Source organism: Microcaecilia unicolor, chromosome 1 (assembly GCF_901765095.1).
Source record: "Microcaecilia unicolor chromosome 1, aMicUni1.1, whole genome shotgun sequence".
Lineage (NCBI taxonomy): Eukaryota > Metazoa > Chordata > Amphibia > Gymnophiona > Siphonopidae > Microcaecilia > Microcaecilia unicolor.
The window spans coordinates 185,326,674-185,348,326 of record NC_044031.1 but is presented as its reverse complement, the minus strand read 5'-3'; the positions used below and the strand labels follow the sequence as shown (position 1 = coordinate 185,348,326).

General features: G+C 41.2%; 1 protein-coding gene across 3 annotated transcripts in view; it reads right to left on the bottom strand.

Annotated features, from left to right (window-relative positions):
- CDH20 (cadherin 20) overlaps positions 1–21,653 on the bottom strand; it is a 155,585-nt gene that overhangs the window by 110,213 nt on the left and 23,719 nt on the right. For 2 of the 3 annotated variants that reach the window (XM_030189986.1, XM_030189987.1), the window contains exon 3: positions 8,500–8,619. The exons of the other annotated variant lie outside the window; for it this stretch is intronic. In XM_030189986.1, coding sequence (XP_030045846.1) covers positions 8,500–8,619 — 120 coding nt within the window. The remainder of the gene's footprint in view (positions 1–8,499; positions 8,620–21,653) is intronic. 3 annotated transcript variants of the gene reach the window in all.

Sequence of the window (21,653 nt, the reverse complement as noted above, 5' to 3'; positions counted from 1 at the left end):
TGTGTTTTTTTAATGATGTTCTGATTTTTGAACAGCTTATTCCTGAATCTATGTATATTTGGTAACTGAAATCACCCATTATTATAATGTTGCTAAATGTACTAGCTTCCCTAATTTCTGCCATTATTCCTTCGTCTGTTCGTTCTGACCTGGCAGACAGCAGTACAGCCCAACCAGTATTTTCTTTCCCCTCACACGCAGATTTTTTATTCATGAGGATTCCACAGAATTTCACCCGGATATTTAATGCCAGTGCCTGGACATGGTCCGGTATTCAATACCCGGATCTAAATTAGCTGGCGGAAGTCAGCATTTTTTAAAAACACTTGCTGCCACCACCACCACCTACACATTTACTTGATTGCTTCTCATGTCACATGTTTTTCACCTGACTCTTCCAATTCTTATAAACAGAAATCCATCCAGATATATTCAGCACTTTAAAAAAATTATTCCATATTAAAATCGATGCGAAGGGAAGCTGCCTTTTTACTGTCTTGTCCCCCACCACTTTGATTGATACATTAGATGAACCCAAGTTTCAGACTGCTTGAAGTCTGGGGGGGGGGGGGGGAACTTCTTCAAAACTGAATCCTTCATTACCCTCTGCTGCTTGCGGCAGTCACATCTCCTGTGAATAGCTGCTAGCAAAATTGAATCTCACGCTTGGCAGTCTTTGGACTATTGCCAAACCATATAACCAGCTCCACAATCTCTTAAAATTCAGATTTGTCATTTTTGTAACTTTCTGTAACTCAATCTATTTTTTAGGAGAAACTAAAGTAGGATAACGACAGGGCCAGCTCAAGGGACTATGGCGCCCTGAGGCAGCTTTTGGTTTGGTGACCCCCCCTCCACACACTCACACTTATAATCTGGTAACTTTACCTCCACTCCCGCACCACTGTGCATGTGATCCAATATCTTCCCCTCTATCTCAAGTCCTCCCTCCTGCTGGTCCAGGCAAATACCCACCTAGCACACTTTTGTAAGTGGGGCATATACAGAGGTGGAGCTGGTGTGTGAACGCCTAAATGTTAGGCACATTAATACTCGCTTATACTAGTATTCTACAATAGAAAGTAGACATCTACTCTCCATTATAGAATAGGTTTCTACTTTATACCCTCTGGATGCCTAAATGGAGGTTCTCATTTATGGAATCACCCCCATGTTGCTTAGCTAGTTACTAGAGCTTACTAAAAATAATAGGACAAGCAGCAATTAGCATACATGGGGGTCCTTTTACTAAGGTGCGCTAATGGATTTAGCGCATGCTTGCCCATTATATTCCTATGGGCATCTTATCATTTAGTGTGCACTAATTTTTAGCATGCACTAAATCTGTTAGAGCACCTTAGTAAAAGGACCCCATGGTAATTTGCATTAGCAGTACATCAGGGTAAAGTGCTTTATTGAATCAGCCTCTTGTTTAGATGTCTAGTGCTGAAAATGAGTGCAAAACATTTTTTTTACCCTACCTTTTCCCCCTTAGCTACCCACTTGTAGAATCCTAAATTTATTTATTTGGCTTTAGTGTCCACCTTTTTCAGTAGTCGCTGAAGGTGAATTACATTCAGGTATACTAGGTATTTCCCTATCCCTGGAGGGAATACAATCTAATTTGTGTACCTGAGACAATGAGGGTCACAAGGAGCAGCAGAAGGCTTTGTAGTGCGATTCCCTGGTTGTCAGCCCAATGCTCTATACCTCCACTCCATCTAGTCACTGAGCCCTAGAAAATTGTTAAAATAGCAGATGATGGCAGAACCTCAGTATTTATCTCTGCAGATAAGATGAGATGAGATTCTTCCAGCTGAGTGGATGAGTGCACTGATTCCCATATTGAACCCACCACCAACTCTCACCCTCTAAGTCATCTTATGTTATATCTGATTACTCAACTCTTTTGCAATCGGAGGGCCCAGGTTCAAATCCCACAGCACTTTGTGACCTTGGGCAAGTCACTTTATCCTCCATTGCCTTGAGATGGCTGGAGACGGTGCTGTCAACCCACTCCATTCATAGTCTGCCGTGGAAGTTGTGGCAGTCTCCATAAGTCATTCACAGCTTGGAGCTTGTATACAGGGAGAAGTCTCTCCTCATACATCTTGTAACGCAAATCCCATACCATTCTCGTAGCTTTTCTTTGCACCGCTTCAATTCTTTTTACATCCTTAACAATATACGGCCTCCAAAACTGAACACAATACTCCAGGTGGGGCCTCACCAATGACTTATACAGGGGCATCAACACCCCCTTTCTTCTGCTGGTCACACCTCTCTCTATACAGCCTAACAACCGCCTTGTCACACTGTTTCGTCGCCTTCAAATCCTCAGATACTATCACCCCAAGATCCCTCTCCCCATCCGTACCTATCAGACTCTCCCCGCCTAACACATACGTCTCCCGTGGATTTCTACTCCCTAAGTGCATCACTTTGCATTTCTTCGCATTGAATTTTAATTGCCGAACCTTAGACCATTCTTCTAGCTTCCATAGGTCCTTTTTCATGTTTTCGGGGTGTCCACTCTGTTACAGATCTTAGTATCATCCGCAAATAGGCAAACTTTACCTTCTAACCCTTCAGCAATGTCACTCACATACCTACCATACAAACCTTTTTCCCACTACCACTATCAATATCCATCCTAAGCATGCCTGAAATCTACGAAACACTTGGCCTCCATTACCTTCAATGTGAGACCACTTCATACCTTGTCATCTTCCTCTAAGATTTTTGCAAGACCAATAATGAATCCATCACCCAAATCCCTATCCTGGTCTTATTACCAAGTTTAATAATGAATTTTGGATTTTTACCATGTTTCCTCCATTCATTTTACCCCTATAAAATATATTTTTATGGCATTTATGTAGTACTACTACTACTACTACTACTACTTATCATTTGTACAGCGCTACTAGACGTACGCCCCAATGCAGGTATCTTATAGCTATTATAGTTTTACATTGGTATAAAAATAGAAATGTGCTGCTTTTCTTACCCCTGCTCTTGTCCATGGACAATCATATCCACCTATATATCTGCTCCCCCATTAATATTTAAATTTCCAAAGGTAACTCCTTATGAATTTGAAACCTGAATAACCAACCATGCAAGTATGAGATAAATAAATATAAGATATACTCAGTGTCCTCAGGCTCCAGTGATTCTGCAGGAGAAACCGCACAATTAGGCTGTTACTGAATAATTTACAAGTGGTCACACAGTCAACAAGCCTGAAGCTCCCTTACCATGTAAGCTAATTATCTGAAAAGAACTGCAAAGTGCCTTCATGACTTTTCAGTGACCTCTTGTTGTTTATGCCTAGAAATCTGTTGCATGCTGATTGGCTCTAACAATCAGCATAGGCACACAGTTCGGTCATTAGAGCAACACTAAATTAAACATACTGTATTTCATTTCATTTTGTTTATTATTGGGTAAGTTTTCAAACAGGATACCAGTGACCTCTGCTATTTTGCCCGAAGTATATGTATAGATTAGGTGCATTTTCAGTGGTGCTGTACATGTTGTGTGCGGTGATGAAAATATGTGGCAACTGTACACATTTATTTTATTTATTTGTGCTTGCTAGACCGCTCTAGCCACCAGGGTATTCTCACGTACCCTCCCACCTCCCCTAGGAGTAGTTTTTGGTTATACTCTTTATACTTTTCACCTTACTGAGGGCCCCGCGCTTGAATGTCGGGCAGGAAGGCACCAGTGTATGTATGCGCAGTGGGACACTACTTGAACTTTCTCTAGTGCTAGCAAATCAGCATCTGCACCAGGGATCCGTCGGATGACATCTCCCACGTGTGAGAATAAGCAGCCTGCTCTTCTCGGAGATCACCAGTTACATAGGTAAGTATCTTTGCTTTATTGGTGAACAAGTAATCAAAGCAATACAGTCTGTTCCTGTTACAGATTCACTTCCATACTGGGCAACAACCATATTAACAGCTACTTCCTTCTCTCTTAACAGTTTTATCTTCTTCAGTGTAGTTAGAAATATCAGTTACTCATACATAATCCAGGCCTGGCTTCAACCAAGACACTCAGGACCTGGGTCTTCACAAAAAAAAATAAAGGCACTTCTTTACCTTTGCAGTCTTCAGTTCTTCTGGGCTTCTACAAGGTGCAAACCTCAGAGCTAGGGTCAGTTCATACTTCCTTGGGACTCCTCCACAGGTACTGTAGCCAAGCCAACACTTTAGGGAGGATTCCTTCACTTGAAGCCTCCCTCCAGGAGATCTCTGCACTCGGGATCTCTCTCCTGGAGACCTCTTGCCTCAGGGGCTTCCCTGATCCACTCTGCTCCAGGACATTTAACCAGCTCCTGGCCTGAGCCTGACCCCTCTGACTCAGCCACCTGCTGTAAGGTGGCCAAACTGCAACATAAGTGAGGGAGTGTTCCTGGGGACACCTGTTGTTATACCACTCACTCCCTCACAGTGCCAAATATCTGTACCTACTCATCTAGAGTACGCACATAAAGGGCAATTCCATAACTGGGCACTTCCAATTAGGAGGGTGTGTGGTGGGATCTCATTTTTGAAAGAAAAGTAAGCACCTACTTTTCTTTATAGAATACTAGCATAATCGGTATTAAACGTGCCTAACATTTAAGTACTCGTACATACGCCAGCCCATGTGGCAAGTATTTGTATAATTTACAATATTAGTTAAGGGCATAAGTGGAAGCCCTACCTATGTCCCACCTAAGCTCCGTCTCTGTGTATGCCCTCCATGCAAACATGCACTTTGCAAGTATAGCACTTGTTTGCAAAATAGCACATGGGTGCCATGCTAGCACTTACGTGAGTATGTATACACTTACATGTGTAAATTTGGGTGGCTAGGCTATAGAATTGCCCTGATAGTGGGCCCAGCTCCTGGATCATCTCTTTCATGACCTTTTTTCTGTGTGTATAAACTTTAAGTGCACTGAAACTATGCATGCACCATTGCTGAAAATGAAATAAAACTGCCACTAAGACATCTAGCACAGTGGCAAATATCTACATGCTATTTGAAAATTGACCTCTATATCTATTAAAATATTTCTAGATGATTAACAAAAAAAAATACATAATAAATGATCAATACATCAAAAAAAATCACAACAGCAAAAACAAACAAAAAACAACAACAACAAAAAACAACTCATAAAAAAATAAAAATGCACAAAGCTAAAATACAAGAAAACACAGTTTATGAAACAATTCCTCAAATCTAAAGGTAACTTATTCCGTAAGTCTGGACCACAAACTGAAAAAATCCTCATCTTGGTTGATAGCTTCTAAATTGCTTTGATAGTAGGGATTTCTAAGACTTTGCTGCAAAGATCATTAATGATCTTGAAAGATGGTAGCAACTAAAAGACTGTTTACTTCAGAACTCACCAGCTCATGTAAAATTTTAAACACCATACATAGGCCTTCAAAAATTATTTGATACTTAACCCCATATTCTATAAACGATGACTAAAGTTGTGTGTGTAAATCTGCATGTGTAGCTGATCTGTGTGTGCAGCTTAATCTAACAAGATAATCAGTGCTGATAATTGGCCACTACCAAGCAATTATTGGCATTAATTGAAACTAATTAGCATTTACTAGTGTAATTTTATCATTTAGCATTTGCCTATTGTTAGCATGCGCTAAATCTGTTAGTGCCCCTTAGTAAAAGTACACCACAATTTAAAAAACAAATATTATCTCAATGTTCACTGTTGTGTACAAATATTTAAAGGAAGCCATAAAGGTGCTAAGCAGCAGAAGAAGGCCTATGTATTTTCTTGTTGAGTAAAATTGGAGAAATTTCAAAATTTTGCAGATGACATTTCTAACCACACAGATCTTGGGCGCTCTAAATGAAAAAAGATAATATTAAAAAATAATTCTAGCACGCTCTATAAAACCTGCAGATATATATCAATTTACTATAGTACCATATACATATTGGGCACAATATTCAGCGCTATTTAACCAGCTAGGAACGGCTCCAGGCTGGTTAAATGGCACTCAGCCGGCTCAGTGCTAATATTCAGCGCAAGATAGATGGTTATCTCCATTGAATTTTAGTGCTTAGAGGCTAGCTGCTAACTGGCTATGAGGCATATTTTCAAAGCACTTTGGGAGGCTAAGTTCCATAGGTTTCTATGGAACTTTGGGAGGCTAAGTGCTTTGAAAATATGCCTCTAAGTCACGCAGCTTAGCTGGCTAAGTGCGAATATTCAGTGCTAAACCAGCTAAGGTGAGCAGTTAAGCTAGGCTGCTTAAATATTAGGCCTATCTTTAACCACTATTAACTTAACCGGCTAATGCTGAATAATCACTTAGCCGTCTAAGTTGCCGTGGCCAAAACTGAAACCAGATATACAATGCCATGCGCTGGATATGGCCCAGCATTGAATATGTGGGACCATCACCACCAGAGGCAGCTAAGTGCACTGCCTGCCGCCGGCTGAATGTCAGGGGATTGTTCTCTTTTGCACAGTCTACAAAGCCAATAGGATAGCACTTCCAACTTGTGTAGTAATATGGCATTAGAAATGTTTTTGAAATGCACAAGGAGTGGGAAATAGACTAGGCTAACCAGAAACAAATGAAGAGACTTCAGTCAATGCTAGAAAGTTCATTTAGTCTTCACCAATTGAAGTCTCCTCGTTTGTTTCTGGTTAGCCCAGTCTATTTCCCACTCATTGTGCACTTCCGTTATTTCATCATGGGATCTCAGCGATCCTCCGCCTCAGCAGACCTTCACTAAACCATTAGAAATGTTTTTCACATTCTAGCTCCCTTATTTAACTACTTTGTCCATTTTCTGTAGCAACTCTTTGCATGCACATCTGGTCCACAGGATACTGGTAAAAAGCAAAGGCTCAGTATTCAGTGTGATTTAAGCAAGTAAGTGACACACTTTCTTGCTTAAACCATGCTCATAGTAACATTGTAACACAGTAAACGATGGCATATTAAAAAGTTGTACGGTCCCTCCAGTGTGCTCAACAAGGTGGTCACAGTTGTACGTGCTACTCTGTTCAGGTTACATCCCTCTATGACCTTAATAAAGTGTAAAGGTCATTTAAGTTTTGCTTTGGTTCCATCCTCTTTCTATAGAGAGATCCTCTCCCCCCCCCCCCCCGATGTTCTAAAGCATTTAACCGGCCAGAATTGGCCCCTGGCCGGTTAAATGCCCCATAACTGGCTATCCAGCAATATTCAGCAGGGGATAGCCGACTATCCCCCACTGAATATTGACAGCTAACAGATAACCACTTATATCGGGCAATATAACTGACTATCTGCCAATTTTCAGCTTGAGTTTAGAGGCCAAAAAAGGCCGCTTGAAAATGTGGGATATCTTTGTCCGGTTTCAAGATAGTGAGCTAAGTCTGAATAGCTACCTAGTTGGTTATATTGAAACTGGCTAAATATTTATTTATTTATTTGCTGCATTTGTATCCCACATTTTACCACCTATTTGCAGGCTTAATGTGGCTTACATTATATAAACTGGATATTCAATATCAGTCTTCGGAAATGGCTCCGGCATTGAATATCCGGCATCACCGCAGACCGCAGGAGTTAGCTAGGCTATTTCCAACGGTCTGAATATTGTCCCCTCTGTGTTTATTATCCCACAGGCTTTTGAATCCTGTCACTCTTTTGTCCCCACCATCTACACTGACCGCTGCAGCTCTGCCCAGTTAAAGCCCAACCTGTACATGGGTGGTGTCAGAGAGGAGCCAACAGTTAAGAACGCAGCAGCCATATTCAATGTTAGTGCCTCTATAGGCTAAGTAAGCATGCCAAGTAGCGTGCATTAAATTGTGTGTGCGGCCAATTTACGCGTGCTACTCAATTAGCTAATGAGTATTGATGATTGGCCGATAATGACCAATTAGCAACACTAATTGGTAATAATTGGAATTTATGCAAGCATTTTTAGGCATATTCTAAAAAGAGGTGCGCATAAAGTTCTGCATGCATAGCGGAGTGTGGCAATGTGAGGAATGTAGGTGTGCCAGGACCATCAATCAAATCTACACGTGCGATTATAGAATTTGGGGGAGCGCGCCTAGATTTAGGCGCAGACATTTACACCAGCTTTTCACTCTACCCAGCCTTCTGCACTATTCTATAAACCAAGTCTGAATGTAGACATGGCTTATAGAATACCACTAGGTGAATAAGTCAGATGGGCCTAGATTTCAATCACCATATATAGAATCTGGCCTCATATGGAGCCCTATCTTTTCCCACTTAGCTATACAGGAGCCAGCAATGAATATTGGCCAGCACCCGCATAACTTCTGGGTTGGCGGTTTACCCTTGATATTCAGTGTCAGTGCTCGGACATGTCCTGTCACTAAATATTGGGCTTAATTCTTCCCACAGCTGTCAGCTAAATATTGGCCCATAAGTTTTCTTCACTAGAATAAGTCAAATGTTTTCTAACCAGCTCATTTTTGAAACCAAGTACCTGTTTTTGAGTCCACAGAGAAATATGGTTGTCCTTGAAGAATACTGTATACTACCCTGGCACTGTTCCCATAGGTAGGGTCATCGGCATCCGTTGCTGTTACTTGGATAATGGAGGTGCCTGGTAAAAGAGAAGAGATAGGATGAACCTTGTTACTATCACAATTATGAACTGAAAAACGCAATGGTTATTTTCTTAGGAATTTATATGGTTTGGTAAATGCAGAACCTGTGAATGCCTGTATATTGATAGAAAGAAAATTGGAGTGTTGAGATGTTGCTTACCCATGCCCACCCATGACTATTGGGCTCGTTTTCAAAAGAGAAAAACATCCAAAAACTGGCATAAGTCTGAATTTGGACATTTCTCTCACAAAAATGTCCAAATCAGCATTTTCAAAACCTATTTTTAGATGTTTTTCTCTGAAGTCCATCAGAAGTACGTCTAAATCTCAATGGGGAGTGCCAGAGACATGTTCAGGGCAGAACATGGGCATTCCTAAGACACACATTTTTCAGCCATAATGGAACAAAACAAAACTGTCCAGGACTAAAACTTAAACGTTTTGAGCTAGACCTATTTTTATAATGAATAAGGCATGAAAAGATGTCCTAAATAACCAGATGACCACTGGAGGGAATCAGGAATGACCTCCCCTTATTCCCCCAAAATGTGATGAAAAACATTACTTGCCAGCCTTTGTGCCACCCTCAGATGTTATACTCAGGTCCATCAGAATAGCATACAGGTCCCTGGAGTAGTCTAGTGGTGGGTGCAGTGCACTGCAGACAGGTGGACCCAGGCTCCTACCTCCCCCTACCGGCTACACTTGTAGAGGAAATTGTGAACCCTCCAAAACTCACCAGAAACCCACTGTACCCATATAGAGGTGCCCCTTTCACCTGTAAGGACTGGTCTAGCAATGAAGCTTAGAATCCATTCAGAAGTTAAAATAGTTGCATATAGAAATGTGGTAAAAGCGTCATTGTGGACAGCCTCACAGTCCACCAGAGAATCCATGTCCTGAGTGTGGTAAAGGCTTTTAGACAGGTCTGCCTTAATACACAAGAAAATCCACAATAGAGTGAAACCATTTACATGTTCTGAGTGTGGTAAAAGCTTTGGTTGGAAAGAAAGCCTCACACATCAGCGAATCCACACAGGGATGAAACCATTTACATGAACTGAGGAGGTAAAATCTTCAATTGCATTGGGACAGGTAATTAGGGAATGTACACTCTTGCTATGAAGTATGGAAAAATAGCACTCTGGTATTTATGTTACGGTATAAGCCAATCATCAGAATTAAATGTGTAGCATGATGTTGTGTTGGATGAGATACATATATATACACCAATATATTTGTGCAGCTTTTAAAAATATATATATTTGACACTGCAGCAGAACTGGCTTTCATTCCAAAAGCCCTCTTCTCTCTCCCTTTGGGGAACATTTAAAAGACATTTAAGAGACAAAAGGGTACTGTGCTTCAAAGAGAAATAAAACTCTCTCTGCCCTCCCACCTAAAAAGACTGGTCAAAGGTATATACCTGCCCCTCCCATCAGCTTTCAGACATGTGCAGAAAGGAAGGACTTGTAATGTGTATCTGCTCCAGAGACTGAGCAGGAAGCCTTTTCACATCACAAGACCATTTGTCAGCAAGATCCAGACAGCAAGTCTTGTGATGTCATAAGACATGAGACCAAGATACCATAATGCCTTGCAAGTTATCCAGTGCAAACCAGGAAGCAGGTGCTGGGACTCTGTGATCATATCCTCCTGCAGCTTGCAAGATATAAAAGCAAAAGCTGTTTTCCCAAGATTCAGATTCTCTTCAACTGCAAGCAACTCAGATCCACTCACTGCAGAAGCCCTCCTGTCCTGAACATGTGCTTACCTCATGCTGTTCATACTATGTAACAAGGACTTGTAAGTAACATAACTTTTGATCTAGACCTGCTACTTTACCTTACTTAAGCATAGATTATCTGTAAAGATCTTTTAAAACCTACCTCTCGTGTGCAATTGTAATTTATTGCAATTATCACCTTTGGTGATTGGTGGAGAAATTAATATCCTAAAACTTATAAATACAGCGCCTGCTCTTAAATTATAAACAGTAGCGAGTGCTCTAGAGCTCTTTTCCCCAAATAAATCGTTTCTTGTAACATTTAGATATATGTAATGAGACCTCCTTTATATCTATAGATCTGAATTCAAAGCCCAAATCTACTGATAAACAATAGACACAGGGCTCAGATGTTATAAAAAATAGAAAGCTTGGCATCAGGTAGAATAATGGAAAAGTTTCATCCCAGGAAAGCAATAGGGCACCCTAGGGGGCACTGCAGTGGACTTCTTAAAATGCTCCCAGGTACACATCTCACCATTGCTCCCTTACCTTGTCTGCTAAGCCCCCTAAAACCCACTACCCCAACTGTACACCACTACCATAGCCCTTACGGGTGAAGGGGGCACCTATATGTGGGTACAGTGGGTTTCTGGTGAGTTTTGGAGGGTTCACAGTTTCCTCCACAAGTGTAACAGGACTGATTCCACAGTAGTTTTTACTTTGTTATCCTCTATGAATGCTTTCCTGTGACTGAAACCTTTCTTATGGTCTGTATCCTAATGGCTTGATTTTGTGCATTTTGCATTTGGACGTTTTTTGTTCGAAAATGGACCAAAAAATAAAACATCCAAATCACAAAACGTTTTTCAAAACGGTATTTTCAAAAGAAAAATACTTTTTTTGTTGAAAATGACCTTCTTTCCTGTTCAGAATTTGGATGTTTTGTGTAAAACGTCCAAATTCAGATTTAGACGTCATATCGAAAATGCCCCTCTATGCCACAGTTCCAACTAAAAAAAAAATCCCCACAGTTACATCAATTCAACAAGATCACCCAATTAATTAATAAAGTACACAGTAAAGGAAACAAACATTAATCATCAGGGGCCCCTTTAGACCACAAAATGAGATGAGAAAAGTAAGAAAATAAACAGCAAACACAAGGGTCATATTACAAAAAAAGAAGAAAAGGATTGCATACAACGGTGGATGGGCCAATCCAAGCAAAACATATGATCAAATTAAGTTCCACAGATCTTCTCAGGCTGTTGACACTGTTCTAAAATCTTTTCAAATCTAAGAAATAGGCTTGTTTTTCTGAAGCAGGCTATGAAAACTGTTTTATATTCTTTAATTTGTAATTTTTCAATTAGTATTTTATATTTATCTTTTCATTACTTTTAATTCTTTACATTTTTTAGGGCTACATTTTGATTAAAATTTGTAATTGTGAAGTATAATATTTATTTATTTATTTATTTCCCTGCTACAGCTGCTTGTGACTCTGGGCAATGGAGGGCTAAGTGCCTTGTCCAGAGTCACAAGAAGCTGTAGTGGGAAAAACCATATCTTTAATTGCATGATCAATCACAATTAAAACTGTAATAAAAATGCAGCCCTATAAGCTGTTGTGGTGCAAAGAAAATAAAATTATCACTAGGGAGTCCTTTTGCAAAGCTGTGGTAGAAAATGGCCTTAGCACACCCTTAAGCAGGTCTTTCCCATGCACTAAGGCCGTTTCTTCCACAGCCAGAAAATGGCTGATTTTTCCATTTTCCAAATTAATAACCATGAATTAATGTTACCAGTAGTGTGCGGTCATTATCAAAAATTAGCTCATGAACCCTTACCGTCACCTATTTTGTAGATAGTAAGGACTCCTACAAATCCTATATTAATCAGATAGTGCAAGGCAATGCCAACACACCAGTGGCGTACCAAGGGGGGGCGGTCCGCCCCAGGTGCACGCTGCTGGGGGGGGTGCCGCATGCCTGTCGGCTCCGCTGGTTCCCTGCTGTCTCTGCCCCGGAACAGGTTACTTCCTGTTTCGAGGCAGAGGGAGCAGGGAGCCAGCGGATCCGACAGGCGCGCGGCTGCTCCCAGCAGCCAAGAAGGCACCCGTGGGGGGGGGGGGCTGTTGATGCACCGGGGGGGTGGGGTGTCATGCTGCACCCTGGGGGGATGGACGCCGCTGCAAAGCACGTCAAATTAGAACTACCGCTCAGCTGCCGCGCGCCCCAAGTGCTAATTCTAATTTTGATGTGCTCCAAAATGCGCGGAAGAAAATAATTTCTATTTTCTACCGCATGGCGCTAACCAGGCAGTAACTGGCAGTACACACATGCTGACACTTACCGCCTGGTTTACTTGTGAGACCTTACCGCTAAGTCAATGGGTGGTGTTAAGGTCTCAGGCCCAAAATGGACACGCGCTGATTTTTATTTTGCCGCACATCCATTTTTGGCAAAAGAGGCTTTTTTTGCAGGAGCGCTGAAAAATAGACCTGTGCTCATCCAATACGTGCACCTACACCAGCGCGGGCCATTGTTTGGCGCACCTTAGCAAAAGGGCCCCTTAATAAGACATTTACAAGGAAAGATAAAATAATGCACCAAGAACTTGTGCATATTGTAGTAAATAATTTCTTCAGTTGACCTACAGTGGTCAGGAAAAATCCATACTCTCTGACCTTCAAATAACTGAATAGCCTTACAAAAACAGATGCACATAACTGAGTTCAAATCCTGCTCAAACATAAAGACAATAAGGAGAGTGGATCTACCTATAATGGATCCCACTGATTTTAGAAAACCTTAGGCATCTAAACAATCAAAGGAGCTCATAATAGTCCCATTGTCCTCAACATGACTAGTCAGTCACCTCTTGACAAATAATAAATCTAGTTTCAGATGAAAAGTCGAAAACCTACATCAAGTATCTCTTAAATGCTTCTAATGGAGACACTGTTTGAGCAGCTCTCCACTGGATGGATTAGGGTAAATTACCTTCTTAATCCCCCAATGGTTGTTGTTCCCCTTCCTCCCCAAATATGAAACTGGCAAGGGATACTGGACTCTGCGACAGCTTCGGGAACTATGGACATTCATGGTATTAAAAAGATGCTGCATGGGGTGGGGGTAGGAGAGAGGGAAGAGGGAAAATTGTTGGGCATGGTGGGGGTGGAGAGGAGAGATGCTGCATGGAGGGGTAGAAGAGAGTGATACTTGTTGGACATAGGGTAGAGGAATAATTGCTGGACATGAGGGGGGGAGGGATGCTGAATGGAAGGGAGAGGGGAGAAATGTACATGGGTGGAAGGGAAGGTAGGGGAAAAGGCTGGACATAAAGGGCAGGAAGTGGTGGAAAGACTGAACTTGAAGGCAGGGAGAGGGGGAAATGCACATCAACGGATGGGAGAGGGGGAAAGACTGCACATGGATGGAAGGGAAGGAAGAGGGGAAAAGGCTACATATGAATGGGAGGGCGAGGGGGGAATGCACATGGACGGAATGGAAGGGGGAGGAAGGAAATGCACATACATGGAATAGAAGTGAGAGGGGGGAAATGCATATGAATGGAAGGAAAGGGAGAAGGAGAAAATGCTGAAGATGTATTAAGTTAGTTCAATAAAAAAGGGTATCATTTTCTTTTCTCTGTTTTGATTTATTTCTATTTATTACCTTTAAAAGTGGACTAACACGGCTACTACACCACTTCTTTACTCAAGGTTTATATTGAGAGTCTGACCAATCCTGTAGAGGATCCAAACTCCATGCCCACATAGAAGAATTTGTTGAATGATGTTTTCTATTATAATAATGGTTTTACCGGGTAGTTTAAACAGGTTGAAGGGAGGAGGGTTTCTTTTATGTATAGAAGATTGCTAATTTAAAAGTGTCTGGGGGAAAGGGGGTTCTGTATAGAAATGTTGCTTTGACTTGTGCCCCCCACATGCTTAGCTTGCCCTCCTGTTGCCACCCCAAGTATTTCTGTCTAGAGACGTTACTGCTCTTACCATTTCTGGAGCTCTGTCTAAAAATTAGCATTATACTGGCAACCCACCGGTTCTCAGGTACTGTTTCTATTTTTATGTTTAAATGTTTTTATTGGTGAAAAGTGTCTCAAATAGAAAAGAGTAATACAAACACAACTTCAATACAATTCACCAAACTGCGCATTTTATATATCCCCTCTAATACCCCTCCTCCCCCTCTATCCCCCTGGTCACCCCCTTATTATCTACCTACTTCACCGTAGTCTTTGATATCAGCAGGATGTAGGTCAATAGCGTCTCTCTTAGGGTTGGATACTTCTTCACTAGGCAAATCTCTGGAGTGAATACTTTCCTTGTTACTATTTAGTCTGTCAAATTTCTCTATTACATCTTCTAGATTTACAGTGATTTGCTTTAGTTGTCCCAAAATCATTAACCTCACAAAATGTTTCTGGAATGGATATGACTCTAAAATCCTCCTCAGTTAAGACCAAGGCAAAGAATTCATTTAGGGGTCCTTTTACCAAGCTGCGGTAGCCCAGAGGTAGGGCCAATTTGCCGCATGCCTTTGCTGCAGCTTTGTAAAAGGGCCCCTTATTTTTTCTTCTATTACTTGTGGAGTGCAGAACTGGCTGGATCAAATCCTACTGCTGCTCCTTGTGTTCTTAGGCAAGTCACTTAACCCTTCATTGCTTCAGGTGCAAAATTAGATTGTGAGCCATCGAGCGACAGAGAAATATCCAGTGTATTAGAATGTAGTCACCTTGAGCTACTACTGAAAAAGGTGTGAGCAAAATCCAAATAAATAAATAAATACTTGGTCCTTTCTAAGCACATATTTGGTTGTATAGTGATCCAACTCCCCCAAGTGCTTTTTTGCTTCAGATATAATTGAAAAAATGTATGTTTACTTTTTGCCCCTACAACTGTTTTCTTTTCAAATTATTTCTTGGCCTATCTTATTATTGTTTTACATCTAACTTGCTAGCACTTGTGTTCATTTGTATTCTCCTCATAATGGGTCTGTTATCCATTTTTTGAATGATGCACTTTTCCCTTTGTCTATTTTAACCTCATCATGAAACCACTCTGGCAGTCATCTGGTGTTCGTTTGACTTTGTTTAATATATGGAATGTATTTTCTCTTGGGCTTCCATTTTTTTTTAATCCACACTTTATTCAAACTTTTGACCCTGACCATTGATCTTTTTATTGTTTTTCCTAGTTAAGTTTCTCATAGTTTTCTATAAAAATGTCCATAACTGATGTATTCACTGACTAGTTTGTATTGTTACTTTAATAATATGTTAGATACATTGAACCTAATTTATACAGTTAGTATTATAATCTGTTAGCCACACTGAGCCAGATTTGATTGGGAAAATGTGGGATATAAATGAAATAAATAAAATTAAGGGCCCCTTTTACTGAGCTGCAGCAAAAGAGGGCCTGCGCTGGCATTGGTGATTGTTTTTGACGCACGCCTAGGCCCTCTTTTACCGCAACGGGTAAAAGGTAGGTCTTTCTTTTTTCAGGAAACTGAAGCACTTGCCATGCAGCCATTTTGTGGGGGGAGGGGGAGCCCTTACCACCACCCACTGAGGTGACAGTAAGGGCTCCTGCCTGATTACCACTGGGTACACACCGGTGCTACAAAAATAAAAATATTTTTGTAGTGCCAGATATGATGCGCACTGGGGGCGGGAACTAGCACTGGGATGCTGTGGTAGCCCAGCAATACTTCCTTTTTAGCGAGCGGTAAGCCCACATTGGGCATGCCACTGCTTTGTAAAAGGGGCCCTAAATGATGCAGCAGTAGCTTTTTGTCAGTGACCGCCGTTGAGTGATTATGGTGAACTTGATCATGTTCTGATCAATATTGCCAGTTGGTCCCACTACTGTTACCCCTTGCACCTGAGCCTGTGATCTATTAATCATTAGCTCTGAAATAGTTCCCCCCACTCATCATATTGTTTTAAAATTTGAGGGTTGACTTCTTATCTGTCCTCTCAGTAAGAAAGCAATGTTTTACCACCGATTCAACATCTGTAGAGATGAGTGCAAGGATTGAGTTATACATCTAGGAAATGGCCATTTTCAAAACAAAATGATGGGTTTTTTTCTATTTTGAAAATGACCGTCTTCGCTACTGGATTTTTGGACGTTTTGTGCAAAAAGTCCAAAGTAGGATTTAGACGTCATATTGGCAATGCCCTCGTAGACTCCAGGCTTCTCTCTGATACTATTTTATGGAGAGGGACAGCATTCACCCTTCTCCAGTACCACAGGTCCTGTCCTATATCCAAGTACCTGCTGAACACATTCTTCAGCAGATCTGCGAGAACCTCTCTGAACGGCCTTAAATCCTAAGATATATTCTGTGTGTCTCCATTACTTTGTCCATTTGCAATTTTGCTAGTTCTGTAAATCCCTTTTGTCTTGTAAATGGTACGGCATCTATCCCACCAATTGCTGCCCAAGCATAAGCCAGTGGATATCAAATATAAGTATTTGTTTAATATTTCTGCTTCTTCCTTGTTTCTATTTATTCATTAGAATTTAATTACTGCCTTTCTGCAGAAATTTACCCAAGGCAATGTACAGCAAGAACAATCTCAATACACAAATATTGCAAACACCTATTTGTATTTAATGGAATCAGGCAATCTTTTTATGTATTTTATTGGCTTTGAAAATGTTTCCATCATTGATTATTTTGTCTACTAATAAACACAATTTTATGTAAGTTAACTCACCTCTGTAGTTCGTTGAAATTAAATTGGTCCCCCCTACTCCTGTTCTTTTTTTGATTTGTATATATTCATAGGGGTTTTTTTCTCCTTTTTTTTTTTTACTTTGTATAAGCACATCCAGCTCATAACATCCAAAAAGAAAACGTCCATCTCACAGCAATTTTCAAACAGGAAAGATGTTCAGTATTTTATCTTTATTTTTTGTATTTCTCAGCCATTCTGCCTTGAGTGTTGTTTTATACTTCATTTTGGAATTGTCACATTGTGGGCAAGAACTTCTCGTTCTGTGAGTCTCTCATAATGCTTTCGTTTTCATAAGCTTCTTCGTCTGAGAACTTAATATTCCTAAAGACTGAAGATACATTTTTTTTGATTCCTTTAACTGCTGGCAGTTTCAAAACTTTTTGTTTACATTTTTCCTCAGCCTATTTTTACCTCATTTACTCCTGTTGTACTGGTCACTGCTTCTGCTTTTCTCTCTGCTCCTATTTTGCCTCTGGGCAAATTTCTCAGCTGGCTGCTGATTTTTTTTTTTCTCCCAGCTTTGGCTTGATTCAGCTTAAACCTACACCCTAGTCTGATACAGTTTTATCTGAAGGAAGCTTTCTCAGAATTTTTCCTAACAGACCGATATTTGTGAGTCTGATTGCAGGGGAAGGGCACACACTGTTTTTATCTCTACTCCAATTAAGCTGAAGTGCTCTTTTTTTCACCAATAGTCTCTGCTCTATTTTTAACTTTAAGCTTCCACATTTAATAGTTTTGCAAACTGAAGTTAGCCTGAGGGCTTTCAACCACCCAAGGATTATTGCTCCTTGGTTCAAATTTCAACTGAAGCAGCTCTTTACCCCTAGGTTCTATTCAGATTGTTTTGAAAACACTTCTCAGGAATGAAGGCAATTAGCATTTTTTGTTTTTCTGGAAGTATGCTTTGCAGTTTGCATATCTAATCTATTATTGTCACCTCTCATCTATGTTAGTATGACACAGTTCCCCTCCCCTCCAATATTTAAAGGCATTTAATTGGCCAGGATCGGTACCTGGACAGTTAAATGCCACATAGCCGGCTATCTGATGATATTTAGCGAGTCATGGTTGGCCATCTGCCAATTTTTGGCACATGGTGCTTAACTTTGGCTGCCGTGTTTGGCCATGTGCAAGGCAGTCCTTTCTTTGGTCTGTTTGACTTTGACCAGCCAGTGCTGAATATCTCTTGGCAGGTCAAAGACAAACCACCCAAATGTACACCAGATATTCAGTGCCGGTCACTGGAAACTAACTGGCATTGAATATCGGGTTTTAGTGCCGAGCGCAGGAGTTAGCCCGATTAACTCCAGCAGTCTGAATATTGGTTTCTGTGTTTTCCCTTAGCCAGGTCCCTTCTCTTTTTTTTTTTTCCAAACCTGAGTCATAGAACTATAATTCTTTTCAAATACCTTGGCGGTAATGGAGTTGAATAGGATTGTCTCTAAGGTTTTCCAATTCTGGATAGAGTTGCTCTTGCAATCTCCTTCTTTTACCTAGAGTAGCATCTAGTAGCGCTATAGAAATGATAAGTAGTAGTAGTAGTATGGTTTCTGCGCTGCTGGCATACCGCAGCAGTTCTGAGCATCGCCCTGTCAGTTTCCTTCCTGATTTGGATTCCTCTCCTTTCATCTTAACTTGGCACATTTAGATCCTGTCTCTGGATGGATAGTTTAGATCTGTTTTTTTTTCTGCTAAAGGTCGCTTTCATTTCTGTACAGTAGGCTTTTGCAGATTCTCGGCTACAAGCTCTCGGGGATAGGTATAGTATATTTTTCAGTTCAAATTTTGAGTTCTTCCCTTTGGGCGCTGCTTTGCTACATCCCATTGTCTGTGACACACAAAAGGTCTTACAATTAACTTTAATCGTTTTTCTAGTCATAGAAATGGCTAAAGTAAACTCACATAAATAATGCTCAGACTATGAAACGGTCAACCAGACGGTGTCAGATATTGTCAACAATATTTATTCTAGAAGAAGATGCCGCTATATCCAAGGCATGGCCTTTATCATGAGTGGCCATTACAGGTAGAAGATTAAAATGAAGAGATTTTAAAAACAAGATAAAATTGTTAACACTTGATTGAGAAGTGTCTTCTAAATGAAGATCCAAGTCACCAAATAATAACCTCAAAAATTCAGTAGTCACGGACATAAAGTGAAGATTGAAGAGTTTTCCAATTGCCAGGAAATTGATAGAGTAGAATAATTCTAATGGGACCAAAATAAGATTTATCAGATAATCTACAAGTTAGCATTTCTAGGCCATCGATCATTAATATATAGTAACATTGCAGGGAAAAATGATTAGTAAATAAGGACCAGCCCTCCTCCTTTCTTAGTCAATCTATGGCTGTGACAAATTTCATAACCAGGTAGATAAATCTCTGGAAGGAGTGGGCTGTCTAAGGGCCAGATGCACTAAACTTTATGAACCAATAACGAGCCAATAACAAGCCATTAACGAGCAAGCAGTAAACCCTGGCATGCACTTGCAGATATAGCAGCTAACGAAAACGGAATGCAGATGAGCAAATCATGTAGAAACCCTATTGTAATGAGATGCACTAACCTTTTCCGATTGCCTTAACGCTGGAAAATGCTGGAAAATCTAACGAGAGGTCTGTACCTCTCATTGGGGCTATGCGGGATTGGAAAAATTATTAAAATGTAAAAAAAAAGCCTGGAAGTCTCTGAGCCAATCCTAGTGCATTTAGCTGAGCTAAACACGCTGTGATTGGCTCAGAGACTTCTCAGCTAAGTGAAGCACGGGCAAAAAGGACGTTTTTATTATTCCGGGGTTGAATGATGCCCAAAAAAGAGCCTGCAGCATCGGAGCCTGTTTGATTTTTTAAATAAAGCTTCGCTTAAAAAAAAAAGTCCATTTTGTGTGTCCTCCCCCGCAATAATAAAAACGTCCTTTTTGCCTGTGCTTCACTCACCTGAGAGACCTGGAAGTAAGGGAGGGACATCCAAGTAACTAGAGCTGTGGTGAGTGGTTAGAGCACCGGTCTTGTAATCCTCAGGTGACAGGTTCAAATCCCACTAATAGTTTTGTTAAAATTGGAGTTATTTATTATTTTCTCCCCGTTTTTATTTATTTATTTGAACATTTGTTATTCTGCCATTCATGAACCAACAACTTCCAAACTGCACTTGCTTGCTATGAGTGAAATTCAGTCAACACATTAGCAGAAGCAGCATCAGAGCCTGTGATTTTTTAAATAAAGTTTCGCTTAAAAAAAAACGTCCATTTTGTGCGTCCTCCCCCGCAATAATAAAAACGTATTATAAAGGCATATTTGGCATTCGCAGAGCAGCCAGCATAACGCTTTGCTGCTCTGCGCATGCTTGACCGGCCGATTCTCCGACTGTTTTAAGAAGGAATAGAGAATGCAAGTGAGCTACAACGAGTAGCTCATTTGCATTCCCTTTCCTTGATGCATAGCCGTTCCCTACCGATTCGCTATGGCATTCGGTACGGAACGGCTCTAATGACGACTTTAGTGCATCTTGGCCTAAGTCTGATAGCCAAGTTTCAGTAAATAACATGGGTGAGAGTTCAGCCTCAAGTTCTGTCCTTAAAGGGGGGCTGTACACCTGGCAGCATATGTATGTGTGTGGGGGTGGGGTTTTGTAGGGGAATGTAAGTTCATTAAGGGGGTTATTTTTAAAGTTCTGCAGCATGAAAACTGTGGGAGGGGATTGGTTGGGTGGGTCAAAAGGGGCAGGAGATTTTAGAGCTATAAATACCATGCTCTGAGAAGCAGGCGTTCTTGCTTCTTGGAGGTGGTGTTCAGCGTTCGGGTGGTCAGCTTGCAGGACTCTTGGTCATGGTGTCCAGTTGGTTCTCTCCTAAGGTGGCTGAATTGCAGGAGCTGGAAGCCGATATCTCCCTGTCTGCAGGAGACTAGTCCAGTGCGAGTGAGTGACGCTGCACCTCCCTCAATTTTGCAACCCAGTCTCATGCCAACTACTACGCAGCCCCACAGGTCTAAATGAACAGCTTGGACCCCACTGGTCCTGAGTGCCAGGTGTTCCCCTGTCGATGATTCTAAGGGGGAGGGGGTGTTCAGCTTGCAAGAAAACCAGGGCCTTCATCAATATCAAAGCCTCAGTATCTCTGTCAGCTAAGACACAAAGGAGAGATCCAGAGATTGGACTCTGACTTCCCCTTCATTATATTTCATCCTCTGGCACAGCAGGCCCTACTCTTCCTCTGGCAGTGGATGGAGGGTGGGTCTTGGGTCTTGGACCTTTTTCAGGTGCGGACCCTTGATGGGCAGGTCTTGGGTGAGGCCCACTTCTTTTCCAGGTTCTCAGTTCCCTCATGTGCCTTTGTTCTGCCCTCCTCTGCACAGCTTTGAGAGGCAATTGGCCCGTGTGATATAGCTGCTGGTTTACAGGCTATGAAGGGTTCTCTTGTGTGTGTGTGGGGTTAGGCTGTGGTGGCCTACTCCAAGTGCTGATGCTGCTGATCCTTTTTTCTGTTTCTTTACTGACTCCTTCCTTATCAGCGCTTTGCATTT